Source organism: Lepeophtheirus salmonis, chromosome 5 (genome assembly GCF_016086655.4).
Source record: "Lepeophtheirus salmonis chromosome 5, UVic_Lsal_1.4, whole genome shotgun sequence".
NCBI lineage: Eukaryota > Metazoa > Arthropoda > Copepoda > Siphonostomatoida > Caligidae > Lepeophtheirus > Lepeophtheirus salmonis.
Window position 1 is genome coordinate 64,464,233 of NC_052135.2, and position 26,221 is coordinate 64,490,453.

Sequence of the window (26,221 nt, forward strand, 5' to 3'; positions counted from 1 at the left end):
AAATACCTTTATAACGCTATATAATATTAACTGTTGATACTATTTCCTTTCTAAAGGTATTTTATTCACGTTATGCCATATGCATCCCAAAATAAAGAACCCAAAACTATTCCACCTGATTGTTGTGCTTTCGAGCGCTTTGAATGATATTCACCAGTTGCTGTCCACTCAGATGATGATTGTTTTGATTACGAAGTAAAGCGACGGATCCATTTTACAATCATTGTAACATACCGATGCAAGAATTCCGGTTTGTTAAGCTTAAACTTGTTCAAACATAGCTCAGAATCATCAACATGTGTTTTTACTTTTGGTCAACAGTTTGGCACCTACTTTCAGTTCAGAGCTTTCTCGTGGACAAATGCTCATGCAAGATAAAGGTAAATCGTTCTTTTTATATCTTTACGATGTCAGCTAACTCACGCAACTTGACTTTCAAATCATTCAAAGCAGTTTTGTAGGTTTGTTCGATGTTTTTTATTGTTACCACCTCATCTGGATATCCACTGCATTCTTCATTTTTGTCGTATCTACACCACGTTTGAAGTAAGAAAACCAACGTTTAATTATTTTTTTTATGAAAGCGTGGAGTCCCCATATCACTTTTTGAGGCCTTGCTTAGCTTGAACGATATTTTTATCCCATCGAGAAGCAGTATAAAATTAAAACAGAAATTAGTTTTTGATCCATTGTTTTGGAATTAACAAAAGTAGCGCTACACTTAGCACAATTACTCACAAAATAAAAAATAGATGGTAATGAAATTTTGACAGCTGTCGTTTGAAGGTTGGTAATAACTGAAAATGAGGCAAATAATAAAAAGCCCAATCTTTGTGTGAAGCCTGGGACTTTTCAGTCCATGTTCGAAAGTAAGTAAGGTTAATATAAAACATAAATTAATTCTATTTATTAATGTGTTCAATGCTTCTCCTGTAGAAAACCAAAGAACATTTTTTTGAAAGCTGTAAACTTGAAGCTGTAATTTAGATTAATTAAGATATAGTGAATGCAATTTGGTACAATCAAAATTTGAAATTTTAATTCATTTCCTTAACAATGTAAAAATAATTGCTGAACTTTCCAAACTACTTGTACGTAACGTATATTCTAACGTCATAAGCTCTACAATGAGCCAAAACCAAGGGCACGCTAAAGACTTAGTTATTTATATAGTTACTACACAAAATAGAAAGTTTATGGCATTAATAATCAACAATACCCTAAATTATTGTAGATATAGGAAAATTGAGTTTATTTCAGTAATACTTGGTTGGTTGTTCATTAATCCAAGATTAATAATGTGTCCACACCAGTGTTGTTCGGTATACGGGAGCTATAGCAATTCTCGGGTGTTTACACATTTGAAATAGCACAATAATAAACTCATATTGGAACCAGTACTAGCAACTCCACTACGTCATGAAAATATTACTTGTCGAAGATATTATACTAAAAATTTCGCCAACCACCTCCTAAAATTGTTCTCTATAAATAACGCAAAGGCAAAAATAATCATTTATAAAAAAATCTATTCTAAATAAAAAAATTATAGATGCCCATATTGTTCATGCGTGTCAAGTACCTTTAATGACGATTTGTTTAAAAATATTTTTACCAGAAAAAGTATCGAAAAGTACTAAAATGCCGATATCTTTGTACAAATGTTGCTACCGGACTCGCTACGAAAAATACAACATTTATCTGCTCTAATACAAAATCTGTAAATATTTTCTTTCATTACAATACAAAAATTGAGATTGGAATTAAGAAACATAACATTTGTATAAATTTACGAAAATTGGTTGATTTTTTTTCTCCAAAAGAAACAATATCATGCAATCTATAAATAAAAACGATAATCATATAAAATTTAAAAAAAACATTTAAAAATTTAAACTCATTCTATACACCATAAAGTTCCTAATTTGGAAAAAAGGGAGGACAAAACCCATACAATGGACTTAAAAGCGAGAGGAGGGTTAAAAGTAAAAATATCTTATGGAGTACAATTATTTTTACTGAAATGTTTCGATTCATAATTGTAATAGTATATTTTTGAAATCAATAGAAGAAGAACCCCAATTATTTCCATTAAATTTAGGGCGAAAAAGAATCAAGTATAACACTAAATCATAATCTGTAAATTTTTCAAAGCATGATATATAATCTATTCAGTATGTATCAACAAACTCTTTGTAATGTCAACTAGAGACAAATTGTCTAAAAGTTAATAATAATTAGAAAAATTTGCAGCTGTTTTTGGGTGAAGGTAGATGCATCTCTTATACAAAAATATCTCTGGTATCTCACTTGTTACTCCTTTACAAATACTACTTTGATCATGCTAAAACACTCGGCAAAATAAGTCATTCCTTTAATAATGATTTAAAGTTCTCAACAATGTTTTCAAAGTTTATAAATTAGTCATCTTTACTCCCTATTTTAAATATTTTTAGGGTTCATTCCAAATATTGGAATTTAGATATAGTTGTAAAAAGTATGACATTGTACAATCATGAAACTGTTTGTAGTTGCAGTTTTATGTTGTTGTTTTTTTCCCAAGCTTTTATCATTATTATTTTATTCTTGAGGAGAGAATATATAAGTACAAAGTAATCACAAGTGCATGAAAGAAGAAGACTAACTCTGAAAATTTGTTCTGGAATTTTCATTATAAATCCTAATAGACTTGTAGTAAAATTGTAGTAATTGTTGCGTATATCCTTGCTAGATACGGAAAAAGTATTTGGTAATTTCTTGGCTCTCACAGTGGATTGCAGCTTAGTAAATAAAACATCATGACAGCTATGCTTCTGTTCCAAAATTTTCTATTTACTTTTATTTTTTAATATGACACGCTAAGCAATAGCTATACACGCACGTTGCTTCATAGTTATTTCATAACAAATTTCAATATTTTACGATGTCGTTTTGAGGTCGCATATCTCGCTTTAAGTTTGAAAAATAAAGTATGCATTACGTACTAAGTTAATAGGTAATTTGTGTTTTTGGCATAAAAAATAGACTAGAGATTTTTCTTACTTTTAAAAAATATCAATAAAATAATTTTCGAAAGCACCCTTTAAGTGCCACATTAAAGTTGATAATTTATAACAATGGAAATTTGTATAGGCTATTTCTTGACCACATGAAAATTGTTCCACACTATCCGTAATCAAAATTTGAAAAAAAATTGATTGCATACTTATCTATAATCTTCTATATTTATTTTAGAGCATTAAATAAACAGAGTACATTTAGATATTTTCATAGTAAATGGTATCTATATTTAACCTATTACTATTGAAATATAAATAAGATTATGTATTATTGTTCTATTGTTAGCAATAATCCCCTCCCATATTGATAGAATGTTTATCCTTTAAAAATGTTTAATAAATCCCTTAGAAAAAGTAACCCATTAATTCAGGCAAAATATTTTCGTTAATATAAGTAAATATCTATACTTACATATAACACATATTAAGAGCAAAAAAAATAGTTAAGGTTTTATTTATAATAATAATAGTTGATAAGATCGGGGATATCTGTATCACTTTGTGTTTTTGGCTTAATTACTTAAACCTGGTTTTATAAATTAATAAAAATAAATTAATTTTTATTTTTGTTGGTATATTGGGACGAAAAGTCATTCTGTGAGAAGTTTTCACACAAAGACAGAATTGACTGAAACTTGGTTTGTTGTACTGTTGACAGTAGAACGCTTCGGAAATAAAAGTATAGATCTGTAAATTAGTCCAATTTCAGTAGAGAACTCATAGAATTAGAAATAATGGTGTGATTTATAACAATCATAATTTCATTTATATAGTATTTTCGTACATTTATTATTTTTTCATATAAAAGGGTATATCGATTTCACCTTTTTCTTTCTACTTTCATATATATATATATATATTATATTTCAGGTTGTGGAGTGATTAACTTTCATCAAATTATAGTAGATTAAGATATAATGAATCCAAGAAGTCGATACCCTACATACATGCTTGCCGTGAAGTAAAAATATAACAATTATTAAAGAAGAATAAACAGTACGCAGAAAATTAAAGCACTTCTTGCAACTTTTCTTTTTGTACTAAGCGTTACAATGTATATAATTTTTTCTGAACGAATGAGTTAATAATTTTGATCAAATTATATCATTCGATAGTATAATAGTCATAAAATAAATCCACTTTTCTTTTTTTTTTAAACCCATTTAAAAATGACTACAATATTGTATATCCAAAGTATTACTTTTAACATACAAAAAAAACTTTTTATCCAATATCTCAAAGAAAAGTTAAAAAAATGGCAGATGTTTTCCAACAATATACCGCATTGTATAATAAAGTTGTGATTTCCCTATTACTTTTACCAATTTTAAGATTTTTAAAGATTTAAGCTACAATACCATAAAAATTACTTACAAAATTAATTATACTCTCGCAACTTTTTAAGTTTATTCTGAATATTGGTTTTATTTTATATCTCATCCTGAGAAACAGCTAAGTAAAAATGATAGTATTAATATGATTATAAACTTATTTTATAAATATTTTCTTATCGAACTCAATTATTAACTTTAGAAGGGAAAACTACGTTAACATAAAATCAATATTGAACAAAAATCAAGAAAATCACAATTTATTTTTTTATTTCATATATAAACACTACAGCAAAATAGTTCATAGATGCATTTGAGTCAATAATAGGGTTTGTTTTCAAATTTTTGGCATGAATTAAGATACCCAAAAATTTTACCTATATTTGAAAACCTTTTTTGTTTTCCAAGACTTATATTTGGCTCGGTATAGCCATTCAAATTAACTGGTTACGTTAAGTCCATTTGTAATAACTCTAAAGGGTTATCTAGAATAATTTGTAGATAGGAATTGAAAATAGTTGGTAGAATAATAAAAATATAAGAAAATTCATTCTAGCTTGCTTTTATGTGGACGAACCCCACATCTATATAATGAACAAATACGTTTTTCTGGTTCAAATATGAATTTGACAGATAAATTAAAGGAAATAAAAACTTTTTTAAATTATATTTTAATTATTCTTGGAATGTCGTTGCAATAGATGAGTATGAATAAGAAATTATTTCATCATTTAATTTAGACTTTATCTAATAGTATGATTTTTCTCTCCTTTCCTTGTTGATTCCATAAGAATATATTTTAAGCCGTGTTAAAGTTTGATTTATTTTTAAATCCGTAACAAATACAATAGTTATTCCTAAACGGCTAAAAATTCATGTGCTTCGCGCGTATTGAGTAAGATTGAATAACCTTACATTTAACCAATGAATACTTTGCAAATGGAAAACACACTTTTGTAACCTCCTTTTTCTGACCAACTAAGGGAATTTTTTTAGAGAATGATAGTAATGAAATATAAGAAGGAGGGGAATTAAAAAAATCTATGATTAAGTGTCTTAAATAATTCAAATACTTTTTTGGTTAATCTATTTATTTTATGTACTTCATTTAATCATTCATAAATAAAGTTATTTTAATTCTTGAGGACATTAATTACACCAACAGGATTCAATTTCCTATTTCCTTCTTGAATACTCTCTATATAGAAAAAATAGTACCTAGTTGGTCAAGAAAAAGGAATGGAAAAAAATTCAAGTATTCATTGATTTAACCCCTAAAATACTATATGATTTTATATCAACTGAATTAGCATTAATTTTAAAATATTTCCCAATATAGTAGTTTGGAGTCATAAAAATATATTTACTTTACATCAACAAGTACGTTCACACTCGCACATACATAAAACCATTAAAATATGAGGATCTGGGTGTGCCTTTACTCTTTCTTTAAGGAACATAGATTTTCCTTACTCCATGCTCTTTCAAACTCCTTTTTATTCTGTTCAACCCATATTTTCTCACCCTAACATATAGTATACTCCTGAGACAGCATCAAATCAAAATAAATGTAACTTTATTGTTGTTATAGTAATGTCTTATATAAGAAATTGTCGTATATTTTGCAACCTTTAATCAAGATTTGATGATATCAAATCTTGTGTTCGCCCTTAAATTGTTCTTTTGTTTCACTATTTACCCTTCCTTCAATGTGATTTGTAGGAGTTGATGCTATTATAATATAGACTATAATTTTATTTGTCATATACAATCTCATTGATTAAATTTACCCAATTACCAAAAAATTTGTGAATACTTAATAGATGTTTCGAAATTCTAATATTTTTACTATAAAAAAAGCACATTATTTCGAGGGGTTAGAGCCAAATTTTCGTCACTCAAATAATCTAAATATTATTTAAATTTTTCTATATTTCATCCTAGAAGCCAAATTTGTAATGTTAATTCTATCAAACAGAGAAATTTAGATTCTTGAAATGGATTTTTCAAAACCATTTTATTGTAAAATTGGTAATCACCATTATTCATAATAAAATATGGAGTTTCCATCCTTAATTCTTTAAATTATATATTCGGGCTACAACAATTTGGCTCTCAACCCTAGGTATCTTGACACTCAAAGGTAAAATTTTTGTATTAAAATTAATTTAAAAAAGTATCAATATTCCTTTATCAACTGAACTCATTTTCAGCACTCAAATTTATATTTGCGACCCCCAAATTGATGAAATATGTAAGAAAATAGTAAAATAAAGAATAGTGTAATATTGAGTCTATGTTGACTGTGTGTTATCTAATCAAATTTGTTTTATTTTAAGCTTATATCGTTTAGTGGAATTAGCTTGTAATTTTAGAAAAACACTATTTAGGACATAAAATTGAATTTTAAGTCTTTAAACAGTTGTATAATTTATTAACATGTGCTTTTTTTTTTGCATTACGATGAAATATTTGATATAATTACATACATTATCTAATATCTACATAACTCATTTGTTTTATGATTATAATTATTTTTGTAACAAATTCAAAACTATTTTTATCTTTATTAAAACATATATTTACACTAGAAGATGCACTGTAAGTACTTATGTACCCACCACAAAGTACCTTATTAAAACATACATTAAGATTAAAGCAATTTAGGCATATGACATCATATATAGATCCCAATTTTTTTCCTAACCCATTGCAACTACAATCAAATATATGGTTGATTTCTTTTATAAAAATGTATCTCGGTTATAAATGGGATTGTAAATCATAAGCATTTTCGTTATGTACAATATACAAAATTAAAATAATAATCCTGTCAACTTGAAGAATGTTTGAGAGGAAAGCAGCTTAGCCATCGTGATGTTTCATTAAATTAGCATGAGCAGTTGTGAGAATAATGAAATTAAACCAATTAAAAGAACATAAAAAAAATGAAAAAAAAAGCAAGCTCCATACTCCACAATTCTACTCTGAGTCCCATAAGGACTTACACTTAAATCTCCTTAACATCTCTTCAGTATTTATCTTCATCATTTAGGATCACACATAATCATGTTAAGACTTTAAACTTATATGTTCTCTCCTCAAAAATAAAATAATAATGATAACAGCTTTAGAAAATTAAAAATACTTTTCAAGTTGCGAACAAAAACAAAAAAAATCGCATGCAATTAATGCTTAGGATCTACAATCCTAATTATAGAAGACCTCGTTGATCATTCAAATACAAAAGAGGGAAATAAATATGCTATGAAAGTGTAACCAAGGGTTCTAAATGTATTTATTGCATGTACAAATTCTCACTGTATGGAAATACAAATATATAAAACAAGATTGAATTTATGCGGAACGCGAAAATGAATAGGGTTATGTACCCGTATCAAATGAAAAAAAACTATCCCAAACTAAATAAGTCACACGACAAAAGTAAAAAAAGTGATGGATAAAAATAACAAACGCCATTGAGTTAATATAGTTGCTAAAATATCAGAACAAATCAAACGATCTCCACATGACGCCCTGATGTTTTTTGATAGTGGCATCTTTTAACAAACTCTTTCATTTAAAAACCAATAAGGAAAATCATCAATAATTTTATGCTACATTAAGTCAATCATGGATGATATTTTGAAGTTGTGATGTTTAAAAGTTAATCATATTTTTTTCAATTTTACCTCGAGTGGAGTTACAAAATGTTGTATATAATTTCTAAAGCTTAATATTTTCTTATGAAAACTTAATATAAAATATCTGACGGGTTTTTAAATTGTAAAGCCAAGATAAAATACCGTAAGTAAATTATGTGAACCAAATGCAACATGGAAGCCAAAAAACATAAATGCATATATTCAACATGGTCCCTAATAATATTATTTTTGTATAAAAGATATTTACTTTGCGTAAGTAAATCAATCCTTATCATTTCATCGTCACTTTAAAAAATTACGACAATTTTTCTCAAAAATAAATTGATATAGTAGTCGATGAGAATATTCAAATTTAAAGTCAACTGATTAACAAACTAGTTTTGGAATACAGAGTGGTTAGGCGTAATGAAGCTTAAATTTCAGTTATTACTACTGCAATTCTCAAACAGAGCCATTTTTATTGTGAGTGGCCCCTAGGGTACAGATAAATGTAAAGGACTCTTTTCTTTATTTTCTACAAAATTGATTTGATTTTTCTTTTCTTTTTTAATGAAAAGAATATGAAATAACTTTTTAATTCAAATTGATCGCAATCCCCCCCCCCCAACAACCGATCCTATTCTCAACTGCTACATACATATAAAATCCAAAATCTTTGTATCTCTTAATATATATAATTAAATCTCCAAAAACAAACATGAGGGCTAGTTTCTTCTCTAAAACGCAAAAATAAACGCTGGCATACAAACTTTAACATATAATAGACTTAATATTTACAGTGCAGGAAGTAAATATTTGGATCCCTTGCCGATTTTGTAAGTTTGACCCACACATAAAAAAAAATTATGGAATAGAAGTCCTGAGACTTCTATTCCATGAATACACCATGAATTTATTCTTGAGCAACTCCTTTGTTGCCGTGACGGAATTTTTTGAGGAGTCATTGTTGTACTGGATAATCAATTACATGTCCCAATTTCAATGCCGTGTCCTAAGGAAAGGAGATTGAAATCAAAGATTTTCCGGTAGATTCTGTGTACATCAATCCTCCACCACCAAAACATAATGTTTCCATACCTATGCTTGACATCGTATTATAGGTGTTCTTCCTCCCAACACTTTTTTAGTCATATAATGTATTTCAAGTTTAAAATAAATTTGCATTAAACTTATAAACCGTTCTTGTCTGTGTCAGTGGGCAAACTTACAAAATCAGAAAGAGATCAAAAACTTATTTTATCCACGATATAGAATATGTTAATACAAAACTTTTCAATATATAATTGCATATGTATACTAACTTTTGAAATTTGTGCATAAAAACTGATTAGGTTCTGTAAAAAATAAAAATGAACAACAAGTAGTGGGGCTTTAGCAACAATTTATCAACATATTTAGCCATAAAATAAGCAGTAACAGTAATAAGTGCTAGTTTTTATTACTAGTAAAAGTACTTATTACTGGTTGTCACTATATTTTTCGAGAACTTTTTGACTGAAAAATGTATACCAAGAACGGACAGCTCACATGCGCTCTCACAAGATTTTTATCTATTCGGGGTAGTGGCAAAGCAGCTTTTTAAACAAAACAATTATCGTTATCTTTTTTTATATGAAAACACCTTTTTTGCGGAGTTGAAGATTGAGTGTAGCACTGAAATGTAGGGTTTACGTCATTGGCGGTGCAATATTTTTAAAACATAATAACCCAGCAAGCAAGACCGTTATTAAATTTTTTCCCGGGGGGAGGGAGTATTTTGACAAGTTTGTAAGAAATTTGACAAATTGTTAGTTACGAGTTTTTTTCGTTAGAATTATAGTCTTTGGAATGAACAATATTTGTAAATGTCAATTTTTTTTAAATCATTATTTACGTAAGTTATCACAAAAAATGGACAAGAAAGTTATTTTTTTTCAAAATATGACAACAAGATAATTGTCAGGAGGGGCCTGTAGCACCCAATCACTCCCACTGTAAATACCGTTTTTAATACCAATTGAGTATAGTACCGTTTTAAATGCATAAGTACACAATATCACTATTGTATCGGGATACCGAACAATATTAATAAGATTATTAAAATCGTTGAATTCATTTGGATTTATTTAATGAACACCTAAAATTGCCATGAAAATAAAATTATGTTTGTAACTAAATAAATATTTCAAACTTTGTACAAAAATACTTGAATTGTTTGAAGTTATTCATAAATTGAACTGTAGGTGTAGGTCGGTTTATTTTATTGTTTTCTAATTTGAAACATTTAAATTTGTGTTAGAGGAGACAATTAAAATACTTTTTGCTCAATTAATCAGGAAACTTCCAACTTTCTAGTGAAAGTTAATATAATTCATTCTTCACTATTTGCATTTGTGTTTGAAAAGTCAGGGATACTTGGTACACTATATACATAATGTACATTCCAATGGGTATGAACGTTATTAACTTATTAGTTTTTATTTTGTAAACAAAGTACCAAAGAGATGCTTTGCATATAATATAATATATATAATAGTATATAATATTTCTACGAAGTTTGATCAAAATCAATCTGTAACTTTTACCGTAATCCTTGTGACTAACAAACAGAGGGCAAAGCATACCTTTGGTAAAATGTATGGACGAATAAAACCCATAGATTTTCTTAAAAGTCGTTTTGTGTTCCACCTGCTGGCAATCAACTATTTTAGCAAAAAAAAAACTTTGTTTATGAAACGACGCAACGATTTGACAAAGCTTTTTATTTGTCAGTAAGACCAGGCATAAAAAGTTCAAAAGAAAACGATTATCCAAAAGAGAAATTGTAAAAGCCTCTTGACGCACTTTCAATTCTTATTTTTTTTTAATTTCTAGTGCAGTTATATTGGAATGAAGAAAAAAAAATGATCTCTTTTCAGCTTCGTTGCAGAGGTAATAAATAACTATTATATTTAAATACACAATCTTTCAAAAGTTTTTAAATACTTATAACCTAAAATAATTATTTTTGAATGAGAAAAATTCGTAATTTCCAATTAACTTTATATTTTTAGTAAAATGGCTATTATATCATGATATTACTGTCATATACTCGTAATGCTATAAATTGTTGTTAGGTGGATAAAAGGCTTATATGTTCTATCTCTAATTTTTCAACAAAAGTAATACAATTTAGCCATCACAGAGTAATATATTATTCTAGGTTGATTTTATAGGGGAAATATACAATGACTTTGTTTTATGCACTTAGTGAACTTGAAAAACGTTTAAAAATTGATTTATGTTATACATGCAGGGAAAAAATAGTGCAGGCTCAGCGTTATTTTTTTCGTTATTTGTAAGAAGAAAAAGTTATTTCTTAAGAAAACTTTATTATAAGCATTGAAAGATAGTTTATTTATAAAAAATATTTTTTCATTATAAAATGATTTTTCTATAGATGGAGATAAAGGTATCCGATAATGTTAAATTGAAGCTGTCGTTAAGGATGTCGGACTGCTCCTCTATTGTTTTTTATGGCCATAGAAAAATTACCTATAAAAATTAAGAAAGAGTATGGTGGCTGTGTTATTTTATTTGATGACAGGCCCTCTATTTTTTATGTCTACACCAACGATGTGACGGCAACTCATTAGGAGAATTGAGGATATTTTTTCTCTTTTACGAAAATTTAAAAATAAGTCTTGGTTAGAAATTAATCAAAGAAAAACAAGCATTCTCATAAGATGAATGCAGTACAGTTATAGATATATTCAAAATATTAGCTCTACCATTATTGACAGATTTGGCAATCACAGAGGAGAGCATTGGCTTTTGTGTCTCTTTCACAAGTCTTATATTCTGTCTCTTAAAACACTTAGAAAACATCTTGGTGGTAGATTGGTACTTTTGAACAGAGGTTTACCAAAAATATATATATAACTTTTGATTGATATGCCCAATAAACCAGATTTTGAATTGAGATTGACTGGGTGTAATTCGAGTATGTATTCTTGGATTATGCTCAGCTCTGACCAATTAAATAGTTTTTGGGAGTCGATCTTTAAAACTTGGGCAGATGTTCAAAGAATTATATGGCACGGGGATCTTTTTTTGATTCTACGTCAACATTGGATATTGTGAGACAAAACGGATTAACAAGATATTTTTTCAAACGAATAGAAAATCCTAGGGACTTAGAAATGGAAACTTATAATAAAATTACTGTCTATGACTTGAACTGCAACACTAACTCCATGTTAAATAATGGAAAATATCGGGTTTCACTTACAAAATCTGCAAGACATCATATACATCCAGTGCCCTGTTACTTAAGGATGAAGATTTTGCCTTCATGTGCTGATATATCGTACAAAACATGTGAAAATTTCATCAGAAAATTGAAACAGTCAGATTCTTTGCCTAACACTATGAGGAATTTTTTTTGTTCGAGTTGTCAGAGCAAAAAAATTACATCTCAATTTCAGACTTCTACAGACTACTGTATTGTTTAAAACGATCCCTGTAAAGACTGTGGAAAGTTTTTTTATAATGGGTATGTCGAGTGCCCTTTGTTGTCTTTTTTAATTGAATTTTATTCTCTAAATATGGAGGTGGAAAATATTAATACATAAAAGCCAACAATTTTTTTTCGGCTTACCTACAAGGTAAAGACCAAATAGTGCAGAAAATTGGGGAATACATTTCGCTCTTTTGAATGCCAAACCCCTTATTGGCAATCAGTTGGCATGTAGAGAACTAATTCTTAGAGAAATAATTCAATTTTGTAGGATAATTTAAGATACTCTAGAATTCTAGCTATAGCCTAATACCTTTGTTTGATTTAGAAAACGTATGCTATTTTGTCCTAATATTGTCCTTCCAATAAATTATATCAAATTGGCATTATTTTATTGTGATGATCAATTTCGGCAACTTTAATTACAAAGGGTGAACAAGAATAATTTGTGGATATAAATTGACCAAAAATTGTGGACGAGGATAATTGTAATACAAACTCAATTTTGACAACAATCATTCTAGCTTGCTTTTGGGATGACGGGCTACAAATGAAGAGTAAAAAAATATATCATCAGGACAAAATAAATTAATTTTGTTTTTTTAATACTATTTGTGGAGAGTTCACCTGAATATTTCTCTTTTTACCGTACACACTTCATTGCAATGTGATTCCTTATCCCTTTTTAAATACTTATAAAATATTAAAAAAATTTCATTACATATATGGTGAGTATATGAGTGAGAAAAACAATTTTGACAAAAATTATATATTTAAACAAAATTGAAGTCATACCTCGGAATCCTGGAGAAATCTTCTAGGTACTCGAGCCAGCATGGAGGTAGGCGGTCCTCCAAATCCAAGTTCCATAAGCATTTCCGTCGGATTTAACTCTCTTGCAAGTAAAACACTATCAACACTGACATAAGGAGTAGAAAAAGAGTTATTAATGTCTATTTTCTTAATTTTTGAAATTTTAGTTTAATTGAAGAATAACAAGAGTAGTAAGTATGATTAATGTTGACGCTCTAATTTTTTTTAAATACAAAACGCAGCATTAAAGCACACTCTTTATAACACAGGTACTTTAAACAACAATAATATTAAATATATAAGAGCTTATTATTATAGAAATAAAACACTTGTTAATAAGTCTAACACAAAAAAAAATAAAGGAAGGAAGCCTTGAAGGTATGCTAATTTTTGTTGTTTCTACTATTTGTATAGAGCACAATAATTTCATATATGTGTGTATGTTGTTGCAGTCTACTGGAAATATATTTACATGAATTGATTAATAGGTAGAGTTGTATATCCTTAGGAATTTTAGTACTGTAAAAAATGAAACCGAACATCAACATGGCAAATTACCATCTCTACAAGGTTGATAAAGTATTGGCCTCCTTTGGTAGAATTTACTGTTTTGAAAATGAAGTACCCAAATATTTACCTCATATTGTAATCTTGATTTTTTTTTAATTACGAAAAAGTTAAGTAGTTTTATTAATTTATTCATTAGAATTTATAGGGAGATTTTTTTCCACACAACAAAGAGTGAAAAAATAATTTTTAGAGAAATAATTAAAAGTAACAACCATTTTTTTCTATTCTAATTACCTGTTTTTTATCCACAACCTACCGTATCTCTTAGAATTATTGACTTTCAGTGATATTTCAAGCCATCTCAAAGACTTGAATTTCAAGTTTAAATTGTTAATGAAATATTGGATATTAATAAAGTAAAAAAATTGTGTTCTTGTTTTGTTAAATATCATATATGGTGAGTTAATATTAATTAATTCTTGAGCATAAATTAAGAAAAATTGAGAAAAATTATTATTTTTTTTTTTTTTAATTACATATTTAATCTAATTTGTCAAATATAAATATTTCAATCTATTATAGACATTGTATTCAAATTTATTGGAAGAGTTCAGATATCGAAGAAGCCCAGGATTGTATGTTCAATATATTTTAGATGATTCATTTGATGGACAAGTGTGTTCGGTTAAGAGAATACACTTTTTAATTTGCCTCTAAATTTTTTGTAGCCTTGTGATTGACTTGTGATAGCCACTCAGTGAATTCATTCACTAATAGAAAATATTTATAAAACATAGTAATTATGTATTTAATCCTGATCATCATCATGGCTTACATAAATCTGTTGTCTCAGATGAGCGCATGAGAGCAATTTTAGCCCATTCTCACCGAGGCAAGACATCGACAGAAATCAGCTATAACCTTGGTGTTTCCAGGCAGACTATCTACTAGACTTTGAAGAAGGGAATGATATGATAGGAATGGGCGATAATTCGTTCAAGAATACATTTATTATCTAAATTAAATTTTGAGAAAGGAAATTTTATCTTGTTTTTGTTTGATGAGCCCCACTTATGTTTATTCCTTTTTGATCTATTAATCTGTCTTATACAATTTTTTACATATATTTCGCAATGTTTACTCTAAACAATATTTGATACTCAGTAGGTAAGAAAGAATTGGTAAATTATTAATAAGATAACACATGATATGTTTTTTGTTTTTTTCTTAAAACAAGTATATTTCCAAATTACATATATACATTATACATAACAAAGTAGAAAATTCATATATATTCATGTTAAACTATGTATGTATAATATACTATATCGAGTTTCAACTGACACGTGTATCTAGGCAGCATCATGCTGCAGATTACAAGTAAGAAATTATTTCACACAATTTATATGAAACTTTTCAAAGTGCATTCATCATGCTCATCAAAACATTTTAAGTACTTAATCCCATAAAAGAAAGAAAATCATAGAGGATATAACATTTTCACCATAATTTGAAAGCAGTACATCTACAATATTATTTAGACGGGGGAGGGGGAAGGATATGTATAAATAGAGTTGTAAATCATTTGACCTGTCGACATGGTAAAAAATGAAACCAAAAATTGATACGGAAATCAATACATTGATACATCAATACAAATTATTTGGAAGAGAGCAACTTATCTATCTTAATGTTTCATGTAATTAACTGCTTCTAGCTAGAAGATGAAGGAATTTAAAAAAAATCGACTCTGGATCTAGCAAAGACATATGAAGGCTCTGATATCGATCTTCAATTCTACTCCAAGTGCTACAAGGACTCACACTTATAATTCCCTAGTGTCACTCTTCATCTCTTATGAGCACATGAACTTTAAACTTAAATCCTCATGTTGGGGTTCAAGCAGATTAATAAAATGGATCGAGCGGAGCTCTGTCGAGGAGAAACAACATATACAGGACCTACACATATGACTGATTGATTTATAGTATGTTATAGTATATTTACTATTAATTGATTAGATAGTATAATGGATAAGTACATAAGGGTACTAGTAATTTATGATCAAATTGGATTGTTCATAACAAAGCATGGCACAGTTGGTAAGATTTTGAAAATCGATATAACGAAAACCATCATAGGGAGAGCAGTGGGCATCAAAACCTTACGCCTGTTACTAAAGCGAGCGCCGGACATTTGAGAATACTATCTGAGACAGAGACTCCAAGAAACTCTCTTTCTATGCTTACAAAGAAGAATATTTTTCCGGTTAGATTTAGATCAGGATCTAATTCAAAACAAGCATTATATAGTTCAAAATCGTCTCTTTGTGTGTTTGTATCAAAATAACATAAAAAAGAATGACCATATCAATCCTTTGCGCAAGTAAATCAATCCTTAAGCATTTCATCGTCACTTTAAAAAAATAAGACAATTTTTCTTCAAAAATAAATTGATATAGTAGTTGATGAGAATATTCAAATTTAAAGTCACCAGATTAACGAACTAGTTTTGGAATACAGAGTGGTTAGGCGTAATGAAACTTAAATTTCAGTTATTACATAGAAGAATATTTTTCCGTTTAGATCTAGATCAGGATCTAATTCAAAACGAGCATTATATAGTTCAAAATCGTCTCTTTGTGTGTTTGTATCAAAATAACATAAAAAAGAATGACCATATCAATCCTTTACCTGAATATAGTCTTTATACAAAGTTTGAGACATAAATATGATGTAGCTAGATTTATGAAATAAGCTAAAATACTTGATATCCCCATACTCTATTATACAAAATGTAATTTGAATCATCATTACTCCATTCCATCTGGTTACCTCTCTTTCTCGACCTTCAATAGTATGAAGCATAACCCAAAACGTGGAGTAACTTCACAAATCAAATCTACTCTAAACCCAAAAGTGCAATACCCCTGAGGAAAATATCAAGCACAATATTATTGCCTAGGCTTTAATTTTGAAGTGATTTGTCTCTATATATGGACCAAACACTGACGACCTGGATTTCTACTAGGGTAAGCTTTTGCACATTGTCTCACACAGACCAACAATTATAGGAAGAGGTACTAACGTGAAACTAAATTGACAAATACACAACAAGCAAGGAAGTAAACTCCCATCCTACATCCACAAAAGTACTGTCCTCAATTATTACGTCCTTTGGTTTTAATAACGTAGGATGCTCAATGAATTCAAGTAAAACCTTTTCTTCTATTGACAATAAATCTAAGCCAGTGTCGTCAATAATCGACTTATTCCTGACAAGGGATTTGTAGGAGAAGCAGTTGGTTCTAATGACGTTATATAGGTTAAAATTTCAGATCACAAGGCAATTCATCTAATATTAAAACTCCATGGAAGGAACTAAAAAAAGAAGAGCAGAGGATACTTAATTCGAGCCTCATGGACGATCCCAAAGTTAAGGAAGGAGTAGTAAACATAATTCTGGACGTATCCCAAAAGCTGCAGTATGAGGGGGATGTGTTTCTGCTAGTGCAATCAATGCTTCATAGTATACAAGTTTTGTGCAGAAGAAAAGGATAGATTCTTGCGATAAGGGGGAGGGAATATCTAAATAAAATCGCATCTATTTCCAAGAGCATTCTCACTGCCGAAGAAAAAAAGCCAAGTTAGACTAGATGTATAAGAAAAACGATTTATAATATAGACACAGAATAGAAATTAACAATATTGATGACCTGTCACATTCAAGACTGCATTGTGTGTGGCAAGGGAATATTAGAAATAGAAAAAAAAACATAAGCCTATTTCATAATAATGGCATGAAATCGGATGACCTAAAATACATCTGCAGTTTAAATTTTACTATAAACTGTACTCATTTTATGATTGACATAATGTTAATAATTGAAGGAGATGCCAGATGAATACAGTTTCCTTTTATGATGGCTTGAAGTGTGAACCGAGCAATGATGTTGAGTATCAGAAACAGGTAAAGATCTAATGGAAAAACATTTTAGATACGTTGAGGTTAAAAATGTCATCGTCAAAAATGATAAATTTAATAAATCCACTGGGCCGTTTTAGTGGCTTTGTGTCGAATTTTACAACAAATATGTTGACCGTTTGATACCTTTTTTACTCAATTTTAACGTAAAGGTAAATATCTCTTGGTGTTTTTACTGAATTTACATCAGAAGGACAGAATGGCAAAGGCTAACAAAGATCCTGTATACCTGAAGAACTACGTACCGTTAACCATACAAAATCATCCAAACAAAATTTTTTCGTTTGTATGGAATAGTAGAATAAGTAGTAAGACGGAGACATATCCATACCCCTCCCAGTACAGCATTCTGAAAGGTAAATTTATGAACAACATTTCCTTCCCTGTACAGACTTTCCTGTCATCACCGAGTTACATATTTGTGATTGCTCTAGATAATGCCAAAGCCTTTAAAATACTCTCTCATGAAGTCGTCATTCGTGTACTATATAAGAAAAGATTCGGCAATTTTATAGCTAAATGGTTGGAGTAATCTTAGCGGTTTCCCGTACCATTTTGAATATGGACATCAAGAGTCATTTTTTCGAGAAAAGTCGAGGACTAAGGGAGGGTGACACCATGTTTACATTGCCAGATTATTAGATTTCTCAAAAATATTTATCAGGATGACCAAATTGAGGCTTTTCGGCGATCCCAGCTCATCCAAATGACTCTGCTCTGCTGACTACCTAACTTTGATATAAGGCGGAGCCCTTTCATAACAATAAAGTCAATCAGAAGAATTATGATCCTAATCAGAGAGCTCTCATTAAATTCTGGATTAATTATTATTAAATATTTCGGTCCACTGAATAGTGGAAGATTGTCTTTGATAAGCGTCCAGGAAATATGAAAAGTTCTGGACTTTTATTGTTTTAGGGAAAATATGAGATAGCGAGGAACCTTAGTATTATATTCTCAATGACTTCCTGAATAAGAGACAAGTATTTCTTATGGGTAATCCCTTTGCTGATTTTACAATGTTTTGCAAAATCACGTGTCATACTCGAAACGAATGCATTATCTATGTAAAGGGTGCTTGGATATTACTAAGAAGTTTAAATTGTCTCTTGGTTAAGAGGACGCTTTAATTTCCGGGAAGTATGAAAATTAAAGTGTCCTCCTATGGGCAGTTCAGACATTTTATCAATTAGTGAGTACGACCAATGAACGTCCACTTATTGATAAAATGGCTGAACAGTCCTTTTAACCCAAGAATAAGTAATTTTAAGGGTTGAGAAAGGCCCCTGGTGTCATTCAAAATAAAAGCATCGATGATTATTACTTTAGAAATCAGGAGGTATTTTAAAAAAACCACTATAGTTCCTGTTTGTTATTATTTGAGAAAGAGAACCCTCAACAAAGGAGTGTGTAAAAGTATCAAAGTGATAAAGGGTAAATACTTGAAATCTTCTGAAAGATTGCTTAAATATTGATTACTCTCAAGGCCGTTGGAGGTTGGAGCCAAATTCTTTAATGACCAGAGGAGTATTTTTCCGTTTTGCAATTAAACGCGCCAGACTACTGACCATCCCTTCTGGAGCTGCAGGCTTTTAAGAAAAACTTATGAGCGGATCTCATATAAACTACTCTAGAAATTTGGAACAACCACTGTTAGAAATGAATTTTTAGGACACTAATGAATTTGAAGAAGAAAATCAAATTTGGATGTTGAAATACATAAAAGAAGAAAATTTTCCATCGCTCCACAAAAGAGAAAAGATGATCCAACGATGACAATTATGATGATGATAAAAGAGCAGAAACAATATTATGAAGAGCTGATCAGAAGAGACAAACAACAACTTGAAATATTAAGATTATTTATGGCAAAGATCAAATAAAGACACAATTGTTGGAGGAAGAAAATGTCAAAAGTGAAGAGATGAAATACAAATAAAATATCTAGCTCAGCTAGAAGAACACATCAATTATATATAATTTGATAAGGCTTATGAGATCATAATGTGGTGGCTCTGATATTTAATGATAAGAATGAATCCAAGAAGATCGAAGATAAATTTTTTAATTTATTTAACACACCTTTATGTTGCCAAGCAAAAAATGTTGGATTAAGGAGATGTCATTTGAAGACTGGATTTAAATAATTTTTCCAAAAAATTCAAGATTTGAAATAAAAATTTTTATAATAAGATTTTTTAAGTTTTTCCAATTGAATTTAATATTTCATTTTTTTTTTGTAAATAAATTTAGAACTTTGAAATTTTTTTGAAAAAATCCAAAAGCCAAGCACCCCCTCCCAAATGTATACATATACTGTATACACCATAAGTTCTTTTACACTTTTTATACCGATAATAATGTTTAAATTTTGCCTGTGTTGATTGTCACAGAATGGGAAGACTCAAATCGGTCTGCGCAGAGACCTCATAAGGAGTGTGAAGGCAAAGATAGAGACAAACCCTCGTGACAACATCTGGCAAATTGACAAGGACCTCAGGGTTCACAAAACAGCTGTCCAGCGCATCTTTAAAGAGGATTTGGGGGTAAAGTCTAGGGATATTACAAAAGTTTAGGGTTGGACGGCTTTACACAGACGAAAAAGGCTGGAACGACCGAAAATCATTTTAATAAATTGAAGAAACCCAAAAGAAAAGTCCTCAGTTTTTGGATGAAAATTTTTTCACAGTTTACCCAGTCAGCACCCTCCGCAGCCTTTGGTACATCACCAAGATCCCCAAAGGTGCATCTTCCTAGGTAAAATTTACTGGGCGTACGAAACACCCACCCAATGCCATGATGATCGATGTCATTGGTAAAGACGGTAAGGCATTTTCACCAGTATGGATAAAAGGGACATTGAAGGCCAATTAATATAAAGTTATATACGCCAAAAAAGTGTCTTCCTCCATCAACTCAACCTACGGCATTGGAAATTAGGTATGGAAACAGGATGGGGCACAGTATACAGTGTATATATTTTTTAATCCTGTAGACACCCTTGTATAAAAAAAATTTCAAAAAGAAAATAATAGTGAAGAGACATCAAATATTGAAATAAAACACCTTAGTTGTCTCTTTTAGTGGTTATATCCATTTGTTTAAGTGAAGAAAAATATAAAATCAGGAAGAATCCTTGGCAAGAGGGTCAAGTTTGATATCAAGTATTAAAGCACTTGATAAAATGAGTAGATAAGTCATACTTGAAGGTATTCTTAATGTGACATGTGATTTTCTTTGCGAACTAGATTTTGTTAAGTCTTTCTGACTTCCAGGAATTGAAGTTTCTAACTGCAGTGTCGACGTTGAGAGAAGAAAAGAGGTAAAAAGTGATATATACTATACAGAAGAGTATTAGATTTTTAAATAATAGCCCATTCACCAGATATGAAAGAATGAAGGCCTGGGATATCAACACCCTCCCAAAAACGTTCAATCAGTTGGGATACGTTCCTTTTTCATTAAAGTATGTAAGAACATATATATGTAAAATAAGGGAAGATTTAGTATGGGGGTATGCAAGAGCATACGTCCATGCAAAATACTAAAGTATAGATTCAGAACGTTCTCTATTTTTACAAACAAGTCATGGTTTGATTCTAAAGAGAGAAATGGTTATTTTTACCATTAAGAGTGGGAGACTTTGTTTCGTCTATTCCACGAATGCGTAATAAATTACACCAATCCTTACGATTGTAGAGGAAGAAATCTGAATGAACTAAGATGTGAGACTGAGTCCCTCGAATCGGCTCATTATAACATCCTCACCCTATAAGTCTTGGGTTTGCTTCGTGGCTCCATGATAACGTCTCTCAGACAATTATAATCCTCAACTCCCTCTCCATCGCTAGGAAATACTAATAAACCATATAGAATGTTAACTAATAATTATTTGTCAGAACTAGCTCAAGATCCTCTCTTCATGATACGACATACTCAACGGATCTCTGGATTTCCCAGTTTTTCTTTTTTTTTTGTTATTCTCCTTGTGTCGTTGACTTAATTTTGATTAACATGCAAGTGTTGCGTCTACTTTTTTGTTTTAGTTTTTTTAACCAGAATATGACAATAATATTTCTGTTGATTTATAAATTTATTGTTTAAAATTAATGCATAAATAAAATGATATTCTTATTATGGAAGATATTATCATAGAAATGAAGAAAAATGACCTGGGTACCGAAAGAAATACAATCAATCAAAAAAATGGATCATTTTAAGTTCATGTATAAATCAAGGAAAGTATTTTTAATTCCATTTCAATGAAAGTAAGTAGTGTCAAGAAGAACGTGGATGATAGAATAGTTTATCTGGAACTGATATTCAGACAAAGATAAATTAAAAGTATAAAAGTAGTTCCAAATATTGGTGCTAGAATAACTTTTGCAGGTTTGATAATCCAACCCGTTTGGATTAGAGCCCAAAATGCTAGAAAGCATTCTTGAAGAACAGTTCTAGGGGTTTGACGACTAACTATATGCTAATAATTGAATGCCGATCATTATAACTAAAAACATTGTAAATGATATTCAGTTTATGCTTAAATAACGCTAGCATATAGCTGTAAAAACACGGTGTACTCATGCTACCACATAGCCAACATTATTTTGTTTATTACTTTCATTAGTTTGTTATATGCTAATGAAAAAAAATTTAGGGCCCAATATATATCCGTCAAGTGTCTACTACGATAATATAACATGACCAACTAAAAAGTAATCCATATGGTGCAGATGTACTAAACTGTTGTAAAAAAAATATATAAAGAAACTATTAATAAAAAACAACAAATAAGATGGCACCACTATCCCTGACTATATACACAAAATACTTATGAGTAAACACGTTCATGCCCCATTAGGTTGATACACTGGAAAAAAAATATTTTTCCTTGTTAAATCAAAAATAATTTTCCTAATAACTATTTACATAATATATTGTGTTTTAATAAAATCATAATCGGATTGTAAAGAAAGCATGTGTGTACCTTTTTTATAAGGTAATTAATTATACAATATGATGGTCTCAATACACATTGTACATATATTATATTTTATGCATGCACAATTGAGAATGATTCATAAGTAGGACATATGAAATTATTTACAGCCAATTAAAAAAAACACTTTAAGCCAAAAACTTTTATATATTAATACAAACGTTGTTTGGTACTCCTTTACCATAGCTGGTAATAGCACATTTAAAATGGTTCTATACCAATCTGATACTGAAACCGGTACTCTAGAATTGCATATTCCCCTTAACGACATTTTTATTGTATATATTTATTCAAACAGGTATCGAAAAGTACATAATTACAGATACTTATTTTTGTCACAGAGTGCAAAAGATTTGTGAATTGCTAAATTAATTTTGGGATATAATTTGTAAAATACCTTATCTCTAAATTTTCTGGATTTAAAATTATTTAAAATTCCTTGCCTGTATTTGGTATAAAAAATGGGAAATTTTCCATTTCCGGATTTCTATTCAAGATTGATTTTGTGTTAACTCAGTAATTATAGGTATTTTACATGCAAATAGGTTTTAATGTAAAAAATTGTATAAAAATGTGGAATTTTCAATAGAAGTTCTTCCCGTTTTAAAAATATCATCAAACTTCTTTTAAAAAAATAAAACATCAATAGTTTACCTTGATATAACAGTCAAAAAGAAAAGGCAATACATCAATATATGTACGTAAATTTAAAAATACTGACACTTAAGAAATACTTTTCCCGATACGATAAATTGACTTCATTTTGTATTTCATTTTTACTTTTTCCTTTACAAATCACTCAACTCAATAATTTTGAACGTATTAGCTTATTTATACTTCGAGATAAAAAAAACGTAAAACATTTTCCAATTTTATTGTTGCTACAAATTGAACTTAGAGAAGCAAAAAAAATATCGTCAATATCAAACTATTAGAATTTGATAAATTTTATTTTTAAAGGCCATATCTAGGCCAAATTAGGTCCCATAAATCCAACAAAGAGTTAAACTAAAGTTAACTTCTTTGGGTGTTTCAACTCATCTCATAAATTTGAAAACCAAACTTATAGTTCACCAAAATTTGTCTGCGAACTGTATGGGCTGTATGTGTATTTGGTCTAAGCAAATTACTTAGGCATCTCTCATTTTCTTGATATTTGTTCTAGATTGTTTTTGTGTTAACTCAACACATATATAATAATATCCTTATCAAATATAAAAAAATTATATGAAATGATTAAGAAATCACAATTAATATTAATTGTCTTTGCAGTGAAGTTTCCGCACGGTGAAACAATGAAAATTGCGCGTTGAAACCCACACAGTATTTACGATATGTGGCCGTCAACACAAAAGCAAGTTAAAAAAATGTTTCCCAAAATTGAGTTTGTAAAATAAATTATTGTCAATATACATCAACATCTTCTTATTTACCCTTTGGAAACAGGTGAAAATTACACTTCAACTTGCGAAAATTAATTATCACAGTAGAAAAAGAAAAATTGACATACTTTATTTTAAAAAGGTCATTTCGGAGGCAATATAAGTCTCTTAAATCAAATTAAGGTTTTGAGCTATAGTTAAACTTCTGGGATATCTTAAAAAATCCCATAAATTTGTATAAAAACATTATTCTTGATTCAAAAAGGTTTATGAAACATTGAGTTGTATGTAGTGTTGTGTCGATCCTTATTTAGAACCAAGGGTCACGATCTAGTCCAGTCTAACTTGTCGGTCCTTGAAGAAGGTAAAATCGATCCCTCGTGACATTATGAGGGTATTTTTCCTCCTGTTAATTATTATGTTACATAATAGAATAAATTATATAATCAAGTAACAAATTTTTGTCTAGATATGTGCAATAATCTTAATACATATTTCATATATCTTATTTGGCTCAATAAACCATCGATATTTTTACGAAAAATTCGATGGGCCGATAGTTAAGAACCGGTCACAAGGACCAATGGTCTTATGTACCAGTCCCAAAGACTGATGGTCCTAAGTACCGATAGGACTGGTCCCAAGACTTGACTGGACTGGACCGAATAAATAAGGATCAATACACAGAAGTTGTATGAATACATGAAGTTGAAAAATAAATAAGGATTTTCTCCTTTTCGTGATTTTTTTTTAGTAATTAGACGATTCCAAAAAAGATTCTAGATGCCGATTCCAATGCAATTCTAGTAAAACATTCAAATACCTATTTTGATTCTTTAAAATAATAAATAAATAAAATTTAAATAATAGTTAAAAAATACCATTATGCTACAAATGTCTAAGAACTACACTTGATAAAATAAGTCGCCTTCATTTATTTAATGTAAATAATATTAATAGTGATGTGTCGAGACTTGAATTTTGCTGCATGAGTATTTTTGAGTTTCTGAAAAAAACACTCGAGGAATTAGGAACTTTATTCGTTACTCAACTTAACACTTTTGTTCGCTAAAAAAAAATATCAGACAAAAAAAACCATATTTTTTAAAGAATTATTGGAACTCGTAATTGAGAAATTGTTTTTGTAATTTATTTTCCAAGATTAACTTAAAAATTAATCTAACTTATTTGAATCATGGTCCTATGCGTAATTCAACAGTTTATATTTTCAACAGCTATTTTTTTTTCATATTCATCCTTAAAGAGGGAAAACTGATTTTTAAAAAAATAAATATATATTAATCGAATACGAATACATACTAAAAGTTTATCCAATAAATTCACTTCAAGCTGTATCTACTATTTAAACAAAGAAGATAATGAAAGTTACTAAGATAATACTCTAATACTGAAATGCTACAATTGCTAGAGAAATAAAAATCATTTTTAAACTTATATCTCAAAGGATATCCTAAATAAATTAGTAGCTACCAGATTGAATATCAAATTTGACCATTCAGATTTATGTTTAATAGCAGCCTCTCCATCATATATTTGGAAATATTCATTTATTAATTATCATGCATCCATATTAATGCAGACAAGTGTATCGTATGTCTATTGGTCTGAGAAGGACTTTTGAGTATGTACTTAATTAACTGCTCCATTTCAAGGAATCTCAATTACTCCCGCTAGTCTAAAAAAAAATCAAATAACGATTACTTTTCAAACGAAGTAGAATTAAGAGTAGACATTGCAGAAAAGGCAACAAGTTTCTACATAATGGTGCCTGTGGCCAAACATAAATTATGAAATATGGATGATTTTATAAGAATTACACAATAGAGTTAATCAATTTTTCCTTACTCTGAATATTAGTGATGTTCCAAGAGCAAAACTTGTCAATTGTAACAAGAGTTTTATGAAGTCTATAAAAAAAGACATAAAAAACTATGCTAGAGGGAATGAAAAGAAGAGTTTTACGCGGAACTCCTCAAAACT

The 26,221-nt window shown here is 29.4% G+C and overlaps 1 protein-coding gene across 1 annotated transcript in view; it reads right to left on the reverse strand.

Moving 5' to 3' along the window:
• The window catches only part of olf186-M (Ki-ras-induced actin-interacting protein-IP3R-interacting domain olf186-M), a 104,656-nt gene that overhangs the window by 18,189 nt on the left and 60,246 nt on the right, over positions 1-26,221 (reverse strand). The window contains exon 6 of the mRNA XM_071888117.1: positions 13,328-13,451. Within this exon, the coding sequence (XP_071744218.1) occupies positions 13,328-13,451 (124 nt within the window). The remainder of the gene's footprint in view (positions 1-13,327; positions 13,452-26,221) is intronic.